Genomic DNA, 20692 nt, shown 5'->3' with positions numbered 1-20692 from the left:
CTAGATGAGTGTCTATAACTGTGTCTCTTTTCCTGCCAGCCCCTGAGCCCTCCATCCTATGCTCCACGGGGACCCAGGAGGGCTTCCAAGCAGCTTCATTTCCATTCTTGCCCTTGGCCTTGCTCACATCCCCTCCCTTGTTGTTCGGTTCCTAAGTCTTATCCAACTCTTTGGGACCCTGTGGACTGCAGCATGCCAGGTTTCCTTGTCCTTCGCTGTCTCCCAGAGTTTGCTCAGACTCATGTCCATTGAGTCAGTGATGCCATCTAACCATCTCATCCTTCTTCTTCTGCCCTCAATCTTTCCCAAAATCAGGGTCTTTTCCAATGAGTTGGCTCTGTATCAAGTGGCCAAAGTATTGCAGCTTCAGCTTCAGCATCAGTCCTAATGAATATTCAGGGTTGATTTCCTTTAGGATTGACTGCCTTGATCTCCCTAGCCTACAGCCATTGAGCCTCCCTGATCCAGTCCCTGCAGACCTTTCCAGCTCCAACCCACCTCTGCCCTACTTTCCTTATCTTCCCTGTTCTAGGAACCACATTCTGCTTACCCTCCCCGGCTACACCAGAATGTTCCAAATCTCTTTGCTATTGCTCTGCTTGAAGCACCTTTTCCTCCTCTTGTCCCCCTGTGAAGTGGCTGATACAACTCAGACTGTCCCCTCCTCCAAGAAGTCCAGAGAGCATTCAGTGTTCTCTTCCGTGAGCTATTCTGTACCTTGTAACTGTTATAATCACCTGCGTGTAGTGACATGTTTGTTTCTATGTCTCGGCATCTTCACCATCTACCGTGGTACCTGGCACGGAGCAGGGTCTCAGAGACAGCGTGCTGAGAATCAGGACATCACATCAGGATAGCAGTGTCATCTTTCAGAGGGTTTTGGGGCCCAGCTCTACTACTTCCTAGCTGTGTTACCTTGGGCAAGTCACTGTAGCTCCCTAAGCTTCTGTTTTTCTTCTATAGGAGTGACAGCACCTACCTCCCAGGGTTGTCATAAAAATGGGATTAAGGATAGTCCTGTACTACATGGAGGGCAGCCTCTGGCATACAGCAGCTACCACTGCTACCTTGATCTCTGGTGTTTCCTCATCCTTTCTCCACTGGAGAAGGCTGCACACATGGGGCTTCCTGGCCCAGAATCCCACACCTCTGCTTGCTGCCTGATAGGCAAGAGGGGAAAGAAATACAAAACACAGGCTTATTGGGAGTATAAAAATAGGACTTTTTTTCCTCATAATCACATCAATTATCAAAGAAACAGTATGTAACAAAAATACAAAGCTCTGGTGGATTTTTTTGTCTGTTTTTGTCTTTTTTTGCCCCTCACCCATCCCTCCCATACAGCTACTTCCCAGGGAGCCCCTGGGTCGCCCTGGGGCTCAGGAGAACCGGTGGTCTAGGTCCCTCTGGGAGTTGGCCGAGTACGAGTAGGCCTTGCCCAACACCAGGCGGTCCCGGAGCAGTTTGAAGAAGGCGTAGTAGTTGCTGAAGAGGATTAGCGCCAGTGAGATGGTCTGGTGCCACTTGTCCGAGGACATTAAGGAGTACAGCTGGTAGACGATGACCGCGCCCTCCAGCAGCAAAAGGATGTTCAGGATCCGCAGGGGTTTGCTGAAAAAGAACTACCCAGGAAAAGAGTAGGCATGGACTGGAAAGTAGGCTCCAGAAATCTGCCTCTTGGATGGGGGTGCTGGGTGGCCAATGAAGGGCTCAAGCTCTTGGGGCCCCATGCAGACTTGGGTGGAGAGCTGGACTTCATGGGGTTGGGTATGGACCTTGTCACCTCTGCCTTTATTTGTGGGCCGCTGCCTCCCTGGGACTTCTTGGTGGTCCACTGGTTAAAACTCCACCTTCTAATGCAGGGGGCATGGGTTTGATCCCTACTCAGAGAACTAAGGTCCCACATTCTGTGGGTACAGCCAAAGAAAAAAAAAAAAGATGACTACTGCCTCCTACATAGTTGTTTAAGATCCTGATCAACTTCTACCTTTCCCCAGAAGCTTTTCTTGAGAGGTCTGGTTTGTCCTATCAAACCTTTTCTGGTTGAAAAGCAGTATGTGACCTTCTGGGTACTGTCAGGCCTGAACAATGTAGTATCTTACGACAAAGACATGTAAAGTTATTAGAGACTCCACAGCTTGAGTCCTTCACTACTGTGTGCGCAGCATTCCTCGGCTAGGCCAGAAGCTTCCAGGGAACATGGACACATATCACTCTTCCCTGATGTCCACAGGGCAAGGTAGAATATATAGGAGTAAGAAAAATTTTCTGATCAATTTGAAAGAATGATCAACGTCCAGGGATCATGATTCTGCAGGGGCCAAGGTACCTAAAACCTCAAGAACTAATTACAGGATGGGAGGAGGAGTGGCAAGGAACAGGAGTCCAAGAGACCAGCAAGCCGGGCTCAGCTGTGCACCTGACAGCTGCAGGACCTTGGGCAGGTCCCCTTCCTGTCTGGACCTCAGGTTTCTCTACTGGGAAATAAAGAGATGAGCCCAGATCTGTGGTTTTCAAACTGTGTTCCTTGGAGCCCCAGGTTCCAGGGGGGTCTTTTAGGAGCTACTGCAGTGTTGAGCAGGACGTAAAGGGAGTTCCAACCCTTTCAAGCAGAGCTGCACTGTGAGGTCCTATATACTGAACTTTAGTTTGACTGCGTTGGAAGAAAGGATTCTGACAGTAAAATAAGTAAATGAAATTCACCAGCCTAGATGATTTTGAGCAGCCCTTTCCATTGTGCTGAGTCTATGAGTTAATACCATTAGTTCCCAGGTTTCCCAGTAAGGCATCCTTGGAACAAGTTAAACTCTTTGAGTCGATTTCAATACCTGAAAACTGGGACAGCCCTGGTACTTCTCTCTTACACAGGGTTCTTTCTGATGAAGCCTCAACAGGAGGGTACATGGGAAGTGCTGACCACAGGGCCTGGCACACAGTAAGAATGATGGCTGTAAGGATTTTCACCACCAGGAACCCCTCCTTTCATTGTATTATCTTCTCCATCCAAAGTTTTCAAAGATCTGGTACCAAGTGCGCTGTAGTGGTAAGTGATAATCTGTATACTGTCCTTGTGCACTGCACAGGTGCACTCTCTTCTTTTGGATTTGGGAACTATGGAAAATAGCCTCCTCTTGCTATGACATCACCTTCCTGCCCAGCTGGCCCTCCTGCCCTCTAGATTAGGCACCACCCCTCCTTCCCAGCGGAGGAGACTCACGTGGAACCGGAAGTGGGAGACGTCAGAGGGAATGGCCACATTGTAGTGGCCCACTGCTTTGTAGACGTTCTTGCTGTGCTTCACCAGCACTCCCTGTGGCCACATGCATTCTTCAGTCCACCTGGAGGCACAGTCCAACAGAGCCCCTTATGTCCAGCTCACCCACATGAGGAGATGCAGACAGACGGGGCATGGGGGAACCACCAGGCTCTACTCTCATTTCTATCACGTAGATACAATGACTTTCCTTTTCTGGGTCTTAGCTGCCTCTTCTGTAAAATGGGTTAAGAATCACGAGAAATTCACGGCACTGGAGTCAGAAGATCTAGGGCTGACACTCATGTCTCTGACAGATTTCAAGAAAACCCTTTTCCCTCTTCCCTGGGGTCATTTTCTTCATCTAGCCTCCCGTCAGCCTCACTTCTAGCCTCCAGGCATTCCACTGCACAACTGCCCAAGTGGTGTTTGTAAAATACCAAGATGAGCCTGAGTAGTTTCTCCTCAAAACCCTCTGAAGGCTTCCCAGTGCCCTTGGAGTCAAGCCCCAAGGATGTGTTCTGGCCGCCGAGGCCCTGTAAGGCCTTCCATGACCCACACCACACAGCGCCTGCTCAAGCCACCCAGAACTGCCTCTAGTTCCTCCAGCATACCTGACTGCTCCTGTTTCTCCATCAAGGTGCTCCCTCTAGCTGCAATGCCCTTCCTGACACCTTATCCTTCTGGCAGGCTCTATGCTGCTGCTGCTAAGTCGCTTCAGTCTTGTCCGACTCTTAGAGACCCCATGGACTGCAGGCCACCAGGCTCCTCCGTCCATGGAATTCTCCAGGCAAGAGTACTGGCGTGGGGTGCCATTGACTTCTCCGGCAGGCTCTATGTCATCTTTCAAAACCCAATATCCTTCAGAAAGTCTTTGTCAAACTCCCCACAGAGTTCAGCATCCTTTAAATGGTTCCTGAAGCTACTGCTATTGGTTTACTTTCCCCAATGTGTTTTCATCTATTTATTTCCCTGTATCCCTCACTAGTCTGGGAGGGCTGAAAGGAAGGGATGGCATCCAGTTCATGTCCGTGTTCTCAAAGCATGCCACACAAGAGGCCTGGCACAGAGAGGCCCCCACAGGGCATGTGAAGAAGGCTGTGAGACCAGTGAATTTTCTCCCATTGTTCTTTGAGATCTCCCAGAAACTCCAAAGGGTCCTGGGCCAGTTAACTGAGAATCACCGTCTCCAAGAAGCTCAATCTCATTGAGCTATTGATTCTTTCATTTAAAATACAGTTACCATGTTATTTCGCAGGTTTGATCCCTGGGTTGGGAAGATTCCCTGGAGAGGGAAATGGCAACCAGCTCCGGTATTCTAACCTGGAAAATCCCATGGATAGAGGAGCCTGGAGGGCTACAGTCTAAGGAGCGCAAAAGAGTCAGACACAATTGAGTGTGCATGGGTGCACTCACACACACACCCCCTCCATGTCATATGTAACAATACCGATGAAATCACAGAGAATATGCAGAATGAAAGAAGCTGGGCCCAAGAACATCTACTGATTTACTTTATGTGAAGTTGTAGACCAGAGAAAACTAGCCTATGGTGAAATGAAATGAAAGATGGTTGCCAGAGAGAGGGGGTCCTTGGGAAGGGCAAGGAGGAATTTTCTGATTCTTTTCTGATTGGCTGAAATTTTCTTATCGGCTGGAAATGTTCTGTATCTTGATAGGGGATGGGTTACATGGTGTGTATGCCTTTCATCAAAACTCAAAGAATTGTGCACTTTTTAAGACTTACACATTTCAATTGTATGGAAATTTTACCTTAAAAAAAAAAAAACCAACAAAACAACTATACACAAAAAACACAAAAAATCTGCTGTGGACCTATCAAAAGCCAGGCATTTTGCCAGGAGTGAGGAGATGGCCAAGTGCTTGACAGACAAGGACCCTGACCTCCAAGAGCTTTAGTCCTGGAATGATGGGCAAGTAACCAAGCAAACACAGCAGAAAGTGTTAGGTGCAATGCTCATAGTTCTGTGGGGGTGGGGGAGCGCAGAGCAGGGACACTGAACCTATCCTGGAGGGGGTCAGGAAAAGGGTTCCTGGAGGAAGCCATGTGCTAGAGGATGAATAGGAATTAAGCAGGAAAGGAAAGTTGGAAAGGCCATTTGAGGCAAAACATGTATCAAATTCAAAAGTCTGGGTACAGAAGTACAGACAGAATTTGAGGATCTGAAGAGACTGGGTCTGGCTGGAGCAGAAGATAAGTCGGGTTAGGGGGAGAAATGAGGCAGAAAAGGCTGGCAGGAGCCAGTTCATCATGAAATGCCATGTGAAGGAGCTTGGATCTTACCTGCAGATCATGGTGAGCCATGGACAGGTTTATCCTTGTATTTAGCCATGTACTATCGTTCTCTTTTCCCCTCATCTCAGAACCTTAAGCTAAGCCAAGCCCCAATTCGGCCCATTTGGCAATACCCATCTGCTTTCTGAACCACCTGGATAGAGGAGGGACCTTGACTGGCATGGAGGGCCAACAGCAGGAGGCTGAGCCTCTGTGGCCTCCCTCTACGAACCTGTCCTAAGGGCCTCTTCTCTGCCAGGCCTCGTGCTGGGCCCAAGACTCAGATATGATACAGGGGTGGTCCCAGTCTTGAGGACCTTCCAGTCTAATGGGGGAATACAGACAGAAAAATTAGCATAAGTGGGGTGTAAATACTATGAAGAAGGGCTGTAGAAATGCTAAGCACCAGGAAGGAGGGGCCAGGCTGAGGGGAGGACAGCCCAGCCCCTCAGGGCTCCTGAGCACCGTGACATTGGCCTCCGCTCTGATTGCGATGCCACCCTGCAGCTGGGCCTCTTTTACCCCACTCAACCTAACTCTTTGTGTACATGCTTATCACCCACACCTGCCTGTGTACTCCTCAAGGGGTCAGATCTTAGCTCTTTCCTCCTGCGGCTCTACTTCCCTGGCCAGGTTATGACATCAACTAACACAGCACCATATCCTATTAATCAAACTGAGGTTTCTTTAAGGCCCACCTTGGAATGGGTCCCTCCACTGTTCAAAAACCTTCATAGCTCCCCTCTGCCTAGAGGTCAAAGTCCAAGTTCCTTTGTACAATACACAGCACCAAGCCTGGGATGGATTAGGTAGATGCAATGCTTGCTGAAACAGTAGACGAGCCAATGACCTGAGTCAATGATAGGTGAGTGGAAGGAGGGAAGTAATGAATGAATGAATGAATATATCAGCCAAGGAATGAGTACTTAAGTCAGCGAATGAGAAAGTTGACGAGTCTAAGAATTTACTACCTGCCCCTTTCCTATCTCCAAGACACTGCAAGTTACCCAGGGACAGAGGGCATGTCCTTCCTGGGCCCTGCCATATTCTACTCTGGCTATGAGGCTTAGCATACAAGACATGCTCAGTTAACTATTTGCTGACTGACTGAATGAGCTGATGGCAGGGGCGGGGTGGGGCTGGGGTTGGGCCGAGGGCAGACTCACGGGTGCTGCAGCACGTTGGAGCACAGCGCCGGGTCCACCTTCTGCCAGCAGCCCAGGTGGGCAGCGGCCTTGTGCAGCAGGTCGCAGTAGCTGGCAGGCAGCAGGTGCTGCATGAGGATCACCGAGGTGCTGATGGACACCAGCAGGAAGAGCTCGCAGGACCAGCGCTTGTCATAGTAATGTGTGTTCTGGAGGCAGTGGGAGGTGAGTGAGACCACAGACACCCGTAACGGCCTCACGCCCTCCCCTTCCCTGACTCCCTCTTTCCTCGGAGATCAGGACAGCCCTAGACAGACCTCAGGGTGGCCTGAGACCAAAGATCAAACACCTAACAAAGGCAGCTTAATCATGGGCTTAAACCTTGTGCCCACTACTCAGCTTCCTCTTTTTTTTAGGGGGGGTAAGAAATAGATATATTTAGAGAGAAATACAATTCACAGAGTGTGGGCCAACCTAGAAGGCAAGAGGCCTCAGTTTTCTACAAAGAAAAATTACTCTCACTCTGAGCCAGAGAATAGGTCCTGGGATTCAACAGAAATGAGCTCACATCTTGGCTCCGCTGCTTAGTCACTATGTGACCTTGGGCAAGTCACTTTACTTCTCTGCAGTCTAGTTTCCTCATCTGGCAAATGAGGATAAGAGTAGCCACCTCTGAGAGGTGTGAGGAGGATACTATTACTCAAGAAAGCTCTAGCATGTTGCCCAACAGACGTGAAGTCTTCTCAACCCCCAATCCGTCAGCGCAGCCCATCCTGGGAGAAATGTGATGAGCCGGCTAGGGATGTGCCTTCCCAGAAGGCGGCAAAAGCCAGAGGTGGAGCATAGGCTTTTGAAGTCACCCAGATCTGGATGAATCTGGCTTTTGGACTTAATGATAGAGTGGGACGCTGTGACGTGCCTGGGCCGAAACAGCCACACCGAAATACAAAGTGAGTCCTTTCTGTTTTCAAGTATCAAGAACCATGCCGTGTGCCCCTCACTGGCTGGGCAACCTTGTGTGGGCCATGTTCGTTCAGCAAGCCTTCTTTTTTCCACTCTGAAATGGAGGCATTTGGGATTGACATGTATGTCCTACTATATATTTAAAATGGATAACCCACAAGGCCCTACTGTGCAGCACAGTGAACTCTGCTCAATGTTAACTGGCAGCCTGGACGGGAGGGGACTTTGGGAGAAAAGGGATACATGTGAATGTATGGCTGAGTCCCTTTGCTGTCCCCCTGAAACAGCCACATCATTGTTAATCCGCTATGCTACTGCTAAGTCGCTTCAGTCATGTCCAACTCTGTGTGACCCCATGGACAGCAGCCCACCAGGCTCCTCTGTCCACAGGATTCTCTAGGCAAGAATACTGGAGTGGGTTGCCATTTCCTTCTCCCTAATACAAAAGAAAAAGTTAAAAAATATATATGTAAATAAATAAATTAAAAAAAGTGAGGCAGTAGTCACTCTGGCCCTCGAGAGAACAGATGGGAATCTCATCAAGAGCAGCAGCCTCGTTTCTCCAAGCGGGAGGGCTACTGGAGCACAGGCAGCAGGTGGGGTCCCAGACAGACCCCTCCTCTCCCTGTGCTAAGCTACGCACCTTCACGAACCAGACAGGCACAAAGGCCACGTAATAGGCGCTCAGCATGGCGCTGACCAGCACCTCCTTCATGCGCCAGTTGAAGTCCATCTTGAGGAACTCCACCTCACTGCGGATGAGGCTGGGCGACAGGCAGCAGGCGTGGGTGGGCATGGCATCGGGGCCGTACAGCTGCTTGGTGTGCTGCTTCCACGTCTCCCGCAGTGTCAGCAGGTAGTCCCGGCTCCGAGCCAGGCCACTGACCGCCTCCCGGGGACCCATGGAGGCCACGTGGCTGAAGAGGTTTGTCTTGCGGAGGTCACAGTTCAGCTGCAGGAACGGAATGTACATCCCAAACCTGCTGGGGAGGACAGTGGTCAGGGCAGGCCTGGCCATGGGCCAGGATCCCAACCCTTAACCACCCAGGGAATCTTCTTTCCTCCTTGGGCTTTAGCTCTCCTGGCTGCTCCGAGGGGAGATTCTACCAGTCCTTAAAGCTATCCAGCCTCCCAGCCAGTGATCAGTCATTCAACACCTGTGTTAGCCCCGCGCACGGAACAAGCCCTGTATGGAGTGGCGGGAATACGGTAGGAGACAAGACCCGAGTCTCAGCCCTCCGAGTCTACTGCTGTGCAGCAGAAGTCATAACACCACACATTCCCTGGGCACATCCTGTGCTCCAGATGCTGCACTAAGTGCTTTACATGCACTCTCTTCTGTTTCTCCTAACTCTGTGTTAGGTACTGTTATTTTGTGCCCTTTTCAGCAGAGGAAGCTGTGGTTCAGAGAGGTGGAGGAGGGGCTCTGGAAAAGTCACACAGTTAGTAAGGAAGTTATAGAACTGGGATTCAAATCCGGAACTGGCTGGTACCCGAAATCAAGACAGACACTCAAGAAACACTAAAAGCAATTCATTAATTAAAAATGTACATGCTTCCACAAAAGAGAGGTAGATGTGGCCAAGAGTGCCTATAAGGGCAGCTCTTAAGTTTACAGAGAGGGACAGTTCAGGAACAATATTTGCTGTGTGTCTATTATGTACTAGGCACTGAAATAGACCCTTAAACAGTATAAACCCCTTCCTCTGAGGCTTAAGTTAACCTTAAGTTAAGGGATGGAGTGTGTGGCTAATATAATTTAAGGAGAAAATTAGACAGACTCACAGCTAGGAAGAGTAGATAACTAAACAAGGTAAGTGCCAAGCACAGCACATGGAATGTCCTTATAGGTTCTTTTTACAGGCATTCCTTGTTTTAGCTTATGCTATGCTACATCACTTCAGTCATGCTGGACTCTTTGCAACCCTATGAACTATAGGCTACCAGGCTCCTCTGTCGATGGGACTCTCCAGGCAAGAATACTGGAGCTGGTTGCCATGCCCTCCTCCAGGGGATCTTCCCGACTCAGGGATAGAACCCATGTCTCATTATGTCTCCTGTATTGGCAGGTAGGCTCTTTACCACCAGTGCCACCTGGGAAGCCCTTCAGTTCAGTTCAGTTCAGTCGCTCAGTCGTGTCCAACTCTTTGCGACCCCATGAATTGCAGCATGCCAGGCCTCCCTGTTCATCACCAACTCCCGGAGTTTACTCAAACTCACGTCCATCGAGTTGGTCATGCCATCCAGCCATCTCATCCTCTGTTGTCCCCTTCTCCTCCTGCCCCCAATCCCTCCCTGCATCAGAGTCTTTTCCAATGAATCAACTCTTTGCATGAGGTGGCCAAAGTACTGGAGTTTGAGCTTTAGCATCATTCCTTCCAAAGAACACCCAAGGCTGATGTCCTTGCAGTCCAAGGGACTCTCAAGAGTCTTCTCCAACACCACAGTTCAAAAGCATCAATTCTTCGGCTCTCAGCTTTCTTCACAGTCCAACTCTCACATCCATACATGACCACTGGAAAAACCATAGCCTTGACTAGACGGACCTTTGTTGGCAAAGTAATGTCTCTGCTTTTCAATATGCTATCTAGGTTGGTCATAACTTTCCTTCCAAGGAATAAGCGTCTTTTAATTTCATGGCTGCAGTCACCATCTGCAGTGATTTTGGAGCCCCAAAAAATAAAGTCTGACACTGTTTCCACTGTTTCCCCATCTATTTCCCATGAACTGATGGGACCAGATGCCATGATTTCTTAGTTTTCTGAATGTTGAGCTTTAAGCCAACTTTTTCACTCTCTTCTTTCACTTTCATCAAGAGGCTTTTTAGTTCCTCTTCACTTTCTGCCATAAGGGTGGTGTCATCTGCATATCTGAGGTTATTGCTATTTCTCCCGGCAATCTTGATTCCAGCTTGTGCTTCTTCCAGCCCAGCGTTTCTCATGATGTACTCTGCATGTAAGTTAAATAAGCAGGGTGACAGTATACAGCCCTTAAGAGCCTCTCAATTTTCCCAGGTCCTCAGACATAGCTCCAGAAGGGTCCCTGGGCTGCCACCAGGAGCTACAGCCAATGAAAATTCTACTTTTTCTTATCTATAGTAATGTTCTCTTCCTTTATTCTGAACTTCCAAGAGGGGACATAGTGTTCTTAGGCACTCATATAATTAGCCTCTTTGGGTTTTTGCTTCTGATCTATCTAATGGGAATGCTACTACTTTCCCTGCATTAAGATTTAAGTAAGATAACAGATAGGGCTTGCCTGGTGGCTCAGATGGTAAAGAATCCACTTGCAATGTGAGAGACCTGGGTTCAATCCCTGGGTTGGGAAGATCCCCTGGAGGAGGGTATGGCAACCCACTCCAGTATTCTTTCCTGGAGAATCCCCAGGGACAGAGGAGCCTGGCAGGCTGCAGTCCATGGGGTCGCAAACAGTCGGACATGATTGAGTGACTAAGCACAGCACAGCAGAAGATAACAGAGAATTTTGGTCAAGAGCATAATCTTTGGGATCAAACAGGCCAGTGTTAAAACCCCAGCTCTGCCACTTACTAGTGCTGTGATTTAGGACAAACTATATAACCTCTATGAGCCTCAGTTTCCTTAACTTGCTTTAAGTGACATAGCTTGTATTGATTCTCTATTATGCTAGTGTTTTCACAAATACTCTTTCATTGATAATCTTCATAACAATGCCCAGCATGGTGTCTGGCCCAGAGTAGAAGAGCAGTACGATTTTGTTTAGAAAAGAAAGAGGCCAGTGATTCTGTGGGACAGAAAAGAACACTGAAATGGGATTCCCAAAACACTCCTCAGGATGCTCGGTGGGAATGAGGGGGTGGGCACCCGCACGAACACACAAGGGCTCAGGCTCAAACTTAAGGACAAGTACTTAAGAATTGTCCTGGCTTTGCCGCTAAGAAGTGCAGATACAGTTACATTATTTGATAACAGCAAATGGCTGCTCCGACAGGTCAAAAGTTAGAAACATCTTCACATGCGTTCTCTTTCATCCTCTCCATCCAAGATGTGACAGTATCCATGTAGAAAGTAAATAAAGAAAAGTAGAAAATAAATCCGTATCAGCAAAAAAGAATGGGAGTGGGGGTTATCAGTACATAACTGATTCTGACAAATTTAGATGGCAGATGGAAACATGTTGACAAATGAGGAAGTCATCATCTACAGCAGCACTGTCCAACAGAAATATGAGAGTCACATATATAATTTTACATTTCCTAGTAGCCACATTAAAAAAAGAAATTAACTTTATACTCTATTTTACTTAACCTAATATATACAAAATATTATCATTTCAACATATAAAATAATTATTTGTGATATATATGAGATATTTTACTTCCTTTTTTTTTGTGCTAAGTCTTCAGAATCTGGTGTATATTTTACACTAATAGTACATTTCAATTAAAACTAGCCTATTTTAAATGTTTAATAACAATAGGCAGCTAGAAATTACTAAACTGGCTAGATGGTCACGAGAGGGCTACACTGGGGGCAGGAGCTGATCTGTCCAGAGTGACCCAGCAGAGACTGGCTTGAAGTGGGCACCTTTGATCGAGGGTAGAAGTAAGAAGCAGGGCTGAACAAACTGGATTAAAAACAATCTGTATTCATGAGTCATTCCCTTTATTCTCCTACACAACTTACACAACCCGTCCTGAAAAATTCTTCCCTAAAGAGACTGAATAAACTGGGAATTGAGGTTTTCAGTGGGGGCATTCCAGAGTAATACCTCTCTTCCCCTCTCTCGTCTATGGGGGCCCACAGCTTAACAACTGGCACCTTACTCACTAAAGCAAAGTCTACCAGCCAGTGAACCCTGCCCACATACTCAGAACTCCCAGTCAAACCTCCCATTCAGGTATACAATGGCAGAGGGAGACAAAAATGCATTCCAAGCTACTCAGTCCTCCACTTTTTTTTTTTCAGGTAAGAAGTGGATTTATTTAGAGAAAAACACTCCACAGACAGAGTGTGGGTCATCTCAGAAGGCAAGGTCGGCCTCCACTATTAAATGTAACCAGACAACCAAAGAAACTAATATGCTTAGCAAACTAGCAGAAACAGGAAAACCGATTCCGTGGAGAGACAAAACTGAAGGGACACAGGAGATTTTAAAAACAAGAACAGAATGCTATGAGAAAAGATCAATCAGAAAACAAGAGGCCTCAGAGATGAAAAACAAGATTGCTGAAAAATATCTCAATAAAAAAGCTGGAAGATAAAGTTGAGAAAAATCCCCCTAAAGGGAAAGTAAAAAGAGAGAGAGAAAGACAGCTAGAGAAAGAGAGAAATCAAGAGGGGAGGGAGGAGAGGAAGAAAAGGAGAGAGATGAAAAGTATGACAGACAATGTAAGAGAAACAGACAAGCAATCTATGAGGTCTACCACCCGACGAAGAGAAGTCTTAGAACAGAAAAAAATGCAAGGGGAGATAGTAGAAGACAATTTCCCTGACTTGAAGAGACACCCAAACCTCAGGGTTAAAAAAGTCCTAAAGTACTGATAAGACGGAACGACAAAAGCTCCAAATCAGACACATTCTTGTGAAATTTCAAATAATAAAAAGATAAACAGAATATTTTTAAAAGCTTTTAGAAAGGAAAAAAACAAGTCTTCTACAAAGTAACTGGAATCAAACTAACATCAGATTTCTCATTAGAAACACTGGCTGCTAGAGACAATGGAGCAACATCTTCAAAACTCTGAGAGAATATGAATTTGAACTTGAAAATCTATATTAGGCCAAACCATCAATCAAGTATGAGGGCAGAATAAAGACATTTTTAGACATGCTAGGAAAAGAATGTATATACCTCCCACATAACCCTTGTTAAGGAAATTACCTGATAATGCACTCCAGCAAAATAAGGGAGAAGACCAAGAAAGAGGAAGACATGGGATCCAGGAGACAGTAGATCCAACCCAGAAGGGCAGCGAAGGAAAGTCCCAGGCTGAGAGCTGCACAGCAGGCCTAAAGAGCAGCCACTCCAGACTGGAGCAGGAGGATGGAGGGCTCCAGGAGGGATGTCTCTGGGGGGAAATATGGACTCTAGGCAACAGGAAGCATGACTGACAGGCTGGATAAACTTGAGGATATGTTCAAGGCCCATCGTTCTTTTGTCAATGAGAAAAAAGAAAGGCAATTAGAAACTCCAAGAAAAATAAAAGCTATATGAGAAAGTTACAATCTAAATATGAAGCAAACTAAAATGTGGCATGATTTTAAGCAATTGATGGAACGTAAGGAAAGAGAAACCATTTGCCTTTGACACTAGGAACATTCTTTTTTAAGAGGCCCAAGATTAGAATTCAGGAACTACAGCGAAGCAGTATCTTTCTATGTACACTACTCAGTCCCGCAGTGAATAACAGCCTCATACTCATAAAAATATCAAGGCCACTTATTGGTTTTTAATCTTTAGAATTAGCCCAAAGAAGACTTAAACATGACTATGTAGGAGAATGTGAATGTCAAATGTGACACAGCTGCCAGGAAGTGACAGGAGGAAGAGGGGAGGAAAAGAAATGATGGGTAGGGCTCTGAATACAAGGGTGACTCAAGGGATTAAGACACTGACTAGTGTTGATGGAATAAAAAATACTAACATACTCATATTATTGAAAAAGAGGACCAACAGGAAACTGAAAATAATAATAATTGTCAAATACTAGGAACAGCATGGATAGAAAGTGAACTAAACCTTCCACTGTCACTGCAGGAAACTGATGGACATGTGCATGTAGGGGTGGGTGTGGGTGTGGGTGTGTGTGTGTGTGTGTGTGTGTGGTATGCTTGTCTATAAAGAACACTTATTTCCAGGATATATAAGAAACCAGAAACACTGGTGGTTACCCCTCAGAAGGGAAACTGGGTAGTAGCTGGGAAAGAGAAGTCAAAGGAAGGATTTATCATTCTACATTCTTTTATACATTTTGCAATTTTAATGATGCAAACCTATTACTCCACTATAAAATCAATCAATAAATATTTAAAGAAATAAAAGCACAAGGATATTAGAATTACGGAGGTGACTCAAAAAACACTTAAAACCAGAAACAGTGAAAGAGGTTGCCTATGAGAAGTGGGACTAAAAATCTGGAGGGTAGAGTTAAAGGCTGTTTTCCATCATAAGTTGTTTTTAGCTGCACTGCATGGCTTGCAGGCTCTTAGTTCCTCAAATAGGGATCGAACCTGTGCCCTTGGCAGTGAAATTGCAGTCCTAACCACTGGACCACCAGGGAATTCCCATCATCATCAGCTTTTTAGCACTACTGGATTTGATCATACATTATATATACTTGTCTCATATTAATAAAAACTCAAAAAGTTAAATAATGTAAAATAAAACAAAACATGAACACTGGGTAACATTTGAGTAGTGTCCAGAAAGGGTTGAATTAAGGCAATTTTTAACATTTCTTTCAGTACAACCCTGGAGGACCATTTGTTAATATCTATCTATAGTGTAAAATATGCCTTTTGGTGCAGTAATTCTACTTCTGGGAATCTGCTATACAGAAATATTGGATAAATGTGCAAAGATGTGCAGAAGAATGTTCCCTGCCTCACTGTTTTCAACAGAGAAAAGCTAGAAACAACTCAAAAATCCACCAATAGAATACAAAACAAAACACACGGTGCAAAATTTACTCAATGGAATATTGTGCAGTGAAGAAGTGAAGTCACTCAGTCGTCTCCAACTCTTTGCGACCCATGGACTGTAGCCTACCACTCTCCTCCATCCATGGGATTTTCCAGGCAAGAGTACTGGAGTGGGTTGCCATTTCCTTCTCCAGAGGACCTTCCCGACCCAGGGATAGAACCGGGTCTCCTGCATTGTAGGCAGACGCTTTACCATCTGAGCCACCAGGGAAGTCCTATGGAATACTATGAGGCCATTAAAAAAATGAGACAGACCCATATATAGTGTCATGGAAAAATATCCACCTTATATGACCATGTGAAAATGTAATAAATTATGCAATATCATGCATAGGGATTAATCCCATTTCTGTTTTAAAAAAATGTACGTGTGTGTACTTGCAGAGGAAAAATGTGAAAGGACACACTGCAAAGTACAGTTTTCTAGAGGACTGAGATTATGTGGGATTTTCATTTTCTATGTTAAAAGCCTCTGTAAAGTTTAATATTGTTATATGACACACATATCTCTGACGATTAAAACCCAGTTATAACTAAAGCAAGTGTGACTGGGCTCCGATCATGACAGTGCCCTTTTGGTCATGCAGGGGAGAGAAAGAGAGGAGTTTCCCAGGAAACAGAGATGGACTGGCCTGAAGAAGTTCATGATCCAGAAAGCCCAGGGGTTGGGAAATGACTGTGAATGCCCCGGCAGCCAGGAGCCTGCCCCAGGAACAGCCAGAGTGCAGGTCTTGCCAAAACTCTCCCCAGTTCCAGGCCAGGAAGGGGCAGGCCTGGGCTTCTCCCAGACACCGTCTTCCCTCCTCAACAATCTGGGTTCTTGCAAGATGAAGGAAGTGGGCGAGCAAAGTAGACACACAGACATACAGATATGCATGTGAAGACACATGCACGCACACACACACTTCATTCACAGACATCTACACAGAAACACGCACACACACACAGATGTGTGCATGCACACAGACCTGGGGGAGACACCGAGAGGTTACACAAACACCAAGACGCACAAAGAAACAGAAAGAAGCAGAGAGAGAGCAAAGGAAGAGAGAGCAAGACGAAGCCCGTGCATCCCTGCTCTGGAGCTGTGGGAGACACACCCAGATCTGAGCCCCCTTCTGACCTCCCCTTCAATGGCACCTTGGGGAAATTAGGCCTGCCAGCTGTTTCTGCTCCTGCAAAAGAAGGCTAATCATCCCAAGATCAGGATGGTGCTATCGGACAGTGTGAGAAGGTTCTGTTGCTGCCTGCCTGTGCGTCGGCTGGGCACAGGGGGGCCCGGGGCCCAGCCACTCTTGGGGCAGAGGTCAGGAGCAGGTGCTGGGCAGTGAGGGGTGAAGTGAGGGGTACTCACGGATAGCAGAGGAACAGGAGGTTCAGGAAGGAGTAGGTCCTGAAGAGGTGAATGAGGGAGCGGCACAGACTCCAGCCTGTTGCCGTGAGAACGGTGAAACGGGTGAGGAACAGCAGGATGGAGCGAAAGAGGGTGACCTTCCCCCTCTGAGAAGCCTGGGTCAGGGGAGATAGGACGGGATGGGGCCTTGGATGGAGGTCATGGGGGCTGTGCCCAAATCCCACCCAGCATGGCCCACGATTCCCCCCGCTGCAGGGTGGGCAGAACCTGTCATGGCAAATCCTTTCCCTGGATGCCCAGGAAACTCCAAGAGCCAACAGGATGAACGCTCTTCACCAAGTTCAAAGGGAGCCCCCAAGGAAAGGCCTCAGGGATCAAGGGCTGGGTATGCCTCCGTGGTGCCCCCAGGGAGTAAAGGGGAGTCCCAAAGTCCCCAGGCCAGCCTCTGGGACCCAATCACCTCCTTCACGATGGACCCAATGAAGCGGCGGCCCAGAACGATGGTGGTCACCATCAGCAAGTTGAAGTCGATCAGGTGGAAATTCTGTCGGGGGCAGAGGCTGGGGGTCACGTGGGCCCCCTGCCCATATGTGGGCTTTTCACATGCCCACCTCCCCCTGCCCAGTCCTTTCCATTGGGACTGTCCCCACTCTCTGACCTTCACAGGCCTCCAGCTGAGTCAGACCAGGAAAATACCTAGAGGAGTGGAACAGGACCCAGAGGAGGGAAGTGGGACAGTCCCTGGAGACAAGAGAGTGGTGTGTGAGCCCTCCTGCTCTGCTCACCCGGCCCCTGCCCCGCTCTGGCACAGAGCTCATTCCTCTCCTTGAAATAACCATGTATGCCTGCTCCCCACAGGACTTAAGACTCTGTGCTCCTTGACACAAAATCTGAGTCAGATTCATCTCTGCTGCCCTTACGGTGTGTAGAGTGGTGCTGAGCACATCGGGGTGAGTGTTCAGATGTCATCGGTTCCTTTTACACCTCCCATGCCCAGTGTGAGGCCAAACACACAGGGTGCTGGGCGAGACAAGCTAAACTGAAACCAAACGTGTCACTCACTCAGGTACACACACACACAGCGGGGCCTAGCTGGGCACCTACCAGGGAGGTGTGGGAGGGCGGGTGGGAGGGCGGATACCACCACACTGTCTTGTAGATGTTGATGTAGTGGACGAAGAGGGCTATGAGCTGGCAGAAGAAGAGCTGCAGTTCAAACAGAATGCTGGCCTGGACTGGCAGCTCAGGGATCTTGCAGTGCTGCAGGGGCACGACCGTCTGGGTGGCCAGTGGAGGGCTGGAGAGGCCCGTCCCCGAACTGCTCCTGGGGGTGAGAGGGCACAACATCAGGAGCTGACCGGAGAACCCTACCAAGAGGGGCTTCTGAGGCACAGGACTGTGGGGCAGGCTCAGAAAAGCAGCTGACAGCAAGGATGGATGGAGTCCTCCTACTTCTTCTGCCTCTCAGACAAAGAAGCTAACAGAGCCTTTCCCTATCCCTCCCTCATCTTATTCAGGCTTTCCAACATTTCCCAGGAAGGAAAGGAAAGGTGAGGAGAAGGGGGCCCAGAGAGGGGAGACAACTTGTCCAAGCCACCAGTGAATTAGGAGCAGAACTGTGAGTGGAATCCAGGCCTTTGGGTTTTTTATATTATGTCCCAAGTTACCTGTCCCAGGGACTGCCCTCACCCAGGGACGTTTCTTCTGATCCCTGCCCTTTAAGCCCCCATCTGGCATCTGGGGTATCACATCCTAGGGCTCAGTCAAGGACAGCTCTGTCCAAACTGCTCCTCTGAGCCCACAGGGAAGTGCAAGAGACAGCAAGTAGTTTACCTGGTGCGGGAACGGACACTGGTGACCGATGCGCTGGAAGTGTGGCCCCCACCCGAGCCCCCAGAGGATCCTGGCTCACAGAGTGGATTTCGACAGTAGGATGTCCTGTTGGGACCTCTTCGTCCTCCTGTGGGGCTCAACATAAGGTAGATCCTCAAGCCAGAAGGCATATATCAAGGATAACAACTTGGTGTCTCATTTCTTCACTCAATCACAGAGACCCATGATCGGTTCCCCTGCCTACCACTTCAAACACATCTCCTGCCATTCTCTGCCTCGACCCCATGCTTCAGCCAGCCTGGTCTTTATCTCCTTGGGCAAACCAAGCTTACTGCTACCTTCTGAGCTTAGAGTACAGCATTTCCTGCCATTCTGTAGGTATCTGCCCCCTTAACTCTCTATCTTATTTCCATTTTTCTTTTCACAGTTCATTCTTCATCTTATTCATTTGTTAACATATTTACTGCCTATCTTGGCAGTAATGGAAGGTCAGTGAGGTCTGTCTCTTTCACTGCTGTATCCCCTCCCTCTACCACAGTGCCCAGCCTAAGAGTAAGTGCTCAATAACAACATGTTGATGAGGGAAGAATCCAGCAAGGTAGATTACCCAGATTAGTAAATTCAGTTTACATGGAGTCACAGGTGGTATGGGGGTCTGGGTCCTGTGCTCTTTGAGCCGCTATACGCAGCTCCTTTGGGATACTACTACAAGTCCCTGTAGGCTTAGGATTCCTCCAGGACCCGAGATCTGGCTTAATGGGCATCCTGAACTCTCACAGTCAGGATTCAGGGCCTGAGCAAGTGTCAAGGCAGAATGGCATGGTTGTGAACCTAACACACAGACCTACAACCTCTTTTTCTCGGCTGAGCAATTTAGCCCAAGCTCCCAGGTCCTGCAAAAAGCTCCTGCACAAAGCCCCTAGGCAGCACCCCAGTCCCAAAGTTATGTGTGTGCTCAGTCACTTAAGTCGTTTCCGAAAGTTAATGTGTGTTCAGTGAGACCCCATGGACTGTAGCCTGCCAGGCTTATCTGCCCACAGGATTTCCCAGGCAAGACTACTGGAATGGGTTGCCATTTCATTTTCCAGGGGATCTTCCCAACCCAGGGATCAACCCTGTGACTACTGCATTGGCAGGCAGATTCTTTACCGCTGAACCACTTGGGAAGCCCAAAGTTAAAGCCTTGTTCATATCTCTTCATGACTGCACAGCAGCCTCCACAGACACACACAGCCCTTGCCCTAGCTTTTCTGCCTGGAAGCTTGTCCCTAACGTCTCCAAAAAAGTTCTTGTCCAGGAACTTTGCCCCAACAAGCCCCAGCAGCGCCAAAGCTCTGTTCATGTGCTACTGTACCTGGCTTAGAAAACCCCACACAGGCCACCCTCAGTCCAAATGCTCTACCCACACCCACTCTCCTCTCTTTAGAAGCTCTGCACCCACATATAGCCTCTCAGCCCAGAAGCCCCGCCTACACACAATTGCCAGCTCAGAAAACCCGCCCACTAGCCAATAGAAGCTCTCTCTGCCCAGAAGCCCGGCTCCAGAGGGGGCTCCCTTCATCTGGAAGGTCTCCTTTCCGCCCCACCTCCCCAGTACAAAGCCCCTACTGCCCAGAAAATCTGCCCCTGCACCAGAGCCTACAGGTTAGGAGCTCCGCCCTTAGCACGAAGGCCACGCCCACCGGCAGCCCCGCCACGCTCTAGCTCGGGACCCACTCTAGTGGGTCCTCATCAAAGCCCCCAGGAACCTCCACATTTTAGAAGCCCCGCCCACCCCTCCAATGTCCCGCCCCCACAACAGAAGCCCCACCCGCAAAACGACAGGAGGGGGCGGGGTCTCCCTGGGCCCAACATCCCCTCCCCCTCCCCTCGCCGGGATCCTGTCCGCGTGGGGGAGCAATTAGCAGCCTGGCCATCCTGACCCCGGAGCCCGCCCGTTCCCGGGCCAAGCCCGACCCGTGCCGCTCACCCATCTCCTCCCCCCGGCGCTCTCCGCTTCGCCGCCGCAGCTCCTGCGGGCAATATGTCGGAGGCGACGGCGGCCGGGAGAGGACTAACCGCCGCAGCCCAGTCCCCGGGTATCAGCTGCGCGCTCCCGGCCCGCCGCCAAATTTGCATACAAGGCGGGCTAGAAGCTGGGAGCGCGCTTCTTAAAGGGGCCGTCCT

The 20692-nt window shown here is 48.5% G+C and overlaps 1 protein-coding gene across 4 annotated transcripts; it reads right to left on the bottom strand.

Moving 5' to 3' along the window:
- Positions 1 to 1207: 1207 nt before the first annotated feature.
- Positions 1208 to 20644, bottom strand: TMEM39B (transmembrane protein 39B). 4 transcript variants are annotated; one of them, XM_005906193.2, is made up of 9 exons: positions 20496 to 20644; positions 18527 to 18653; positions 17798 to 18017; positions 17154 to 17237; positions 16694 to 16848; positions 8301 to 8637; positions 6716 to 6903; positions 3218 to 3338; positions 1208 to 1622 (listed from the first exon to the last, which is right to left on the bottom strand). In XM_005906193.2, the coding sequence occupies exons 1-9, from the start codon at positions 20497 to 20499 to the stop codon at positions 1380 to 1382; spliced, it is 1479 nt and encodes a 492-aa protein (XP_005906255.2). In that variant the 5' UTR covers positions 20500 to 20644; the 3' UTR covers positions 1208 to 1379. The 4 variants fall into 4 exon arrangements, with proteins under 4 accessions (XP_005906255.2, XP_070240678.1, XP_070240682.1 ...); XM_070384577.1 differs by lacking the exons at positions 18527 to 18653; positions 20496 to 20644 and adding an exon at positions 17352 to 17434 and having other exon boundaries at positions 17798 to 17936; XM_070384581.1 differs by lacking the exons at positions 16694 to 16848; positions 17154 to 17237; positions 18527 to 18653; positions 20496 to 20644 and having other exon boundaries at positions 17798 to 17934.
- Between the last annotated feature and the right edge of the window lie 48 nt (positions 20645 to 20692).

Source organism: Bos mutus, chromosome 2, assembly GCF_027580195.1.
Source record: "Bos mutus isolate GX-2022 chromosome 2, NWIPB_WYAK_1.1, whole genome shotgun sequence".
Classification (NCBI taxonomy): Eukaryota; Metazoa; Chordata; class Mammalia; order Artiodactyla; family Bovidae; genus Bos; species Bos mutus.
The sequence above is the reverse complement of the archived record's forward strand: the minus strand, read 5'-3'. Positions and strand labels throughout refer to the sequence as shown.

Coding starts and splice junctions, on each gene's coding strand:
- TMEM39B (XM_005906193.2), bottom strand. Junction 17,238..17,797: donor CGCCCTCCCACACCTCCCTG/GTAGGTGCCCAG, acceptor TGCCCCCGACAG/AATTTCCACCTGATCGACTT. Junction 6,904..8,300: donor TGCCTGTCTGGTTCGTGAAG/GTGCGTAGCTTA, acceptor CACTGCCTCCAG/AACACACATTACTATGACAA.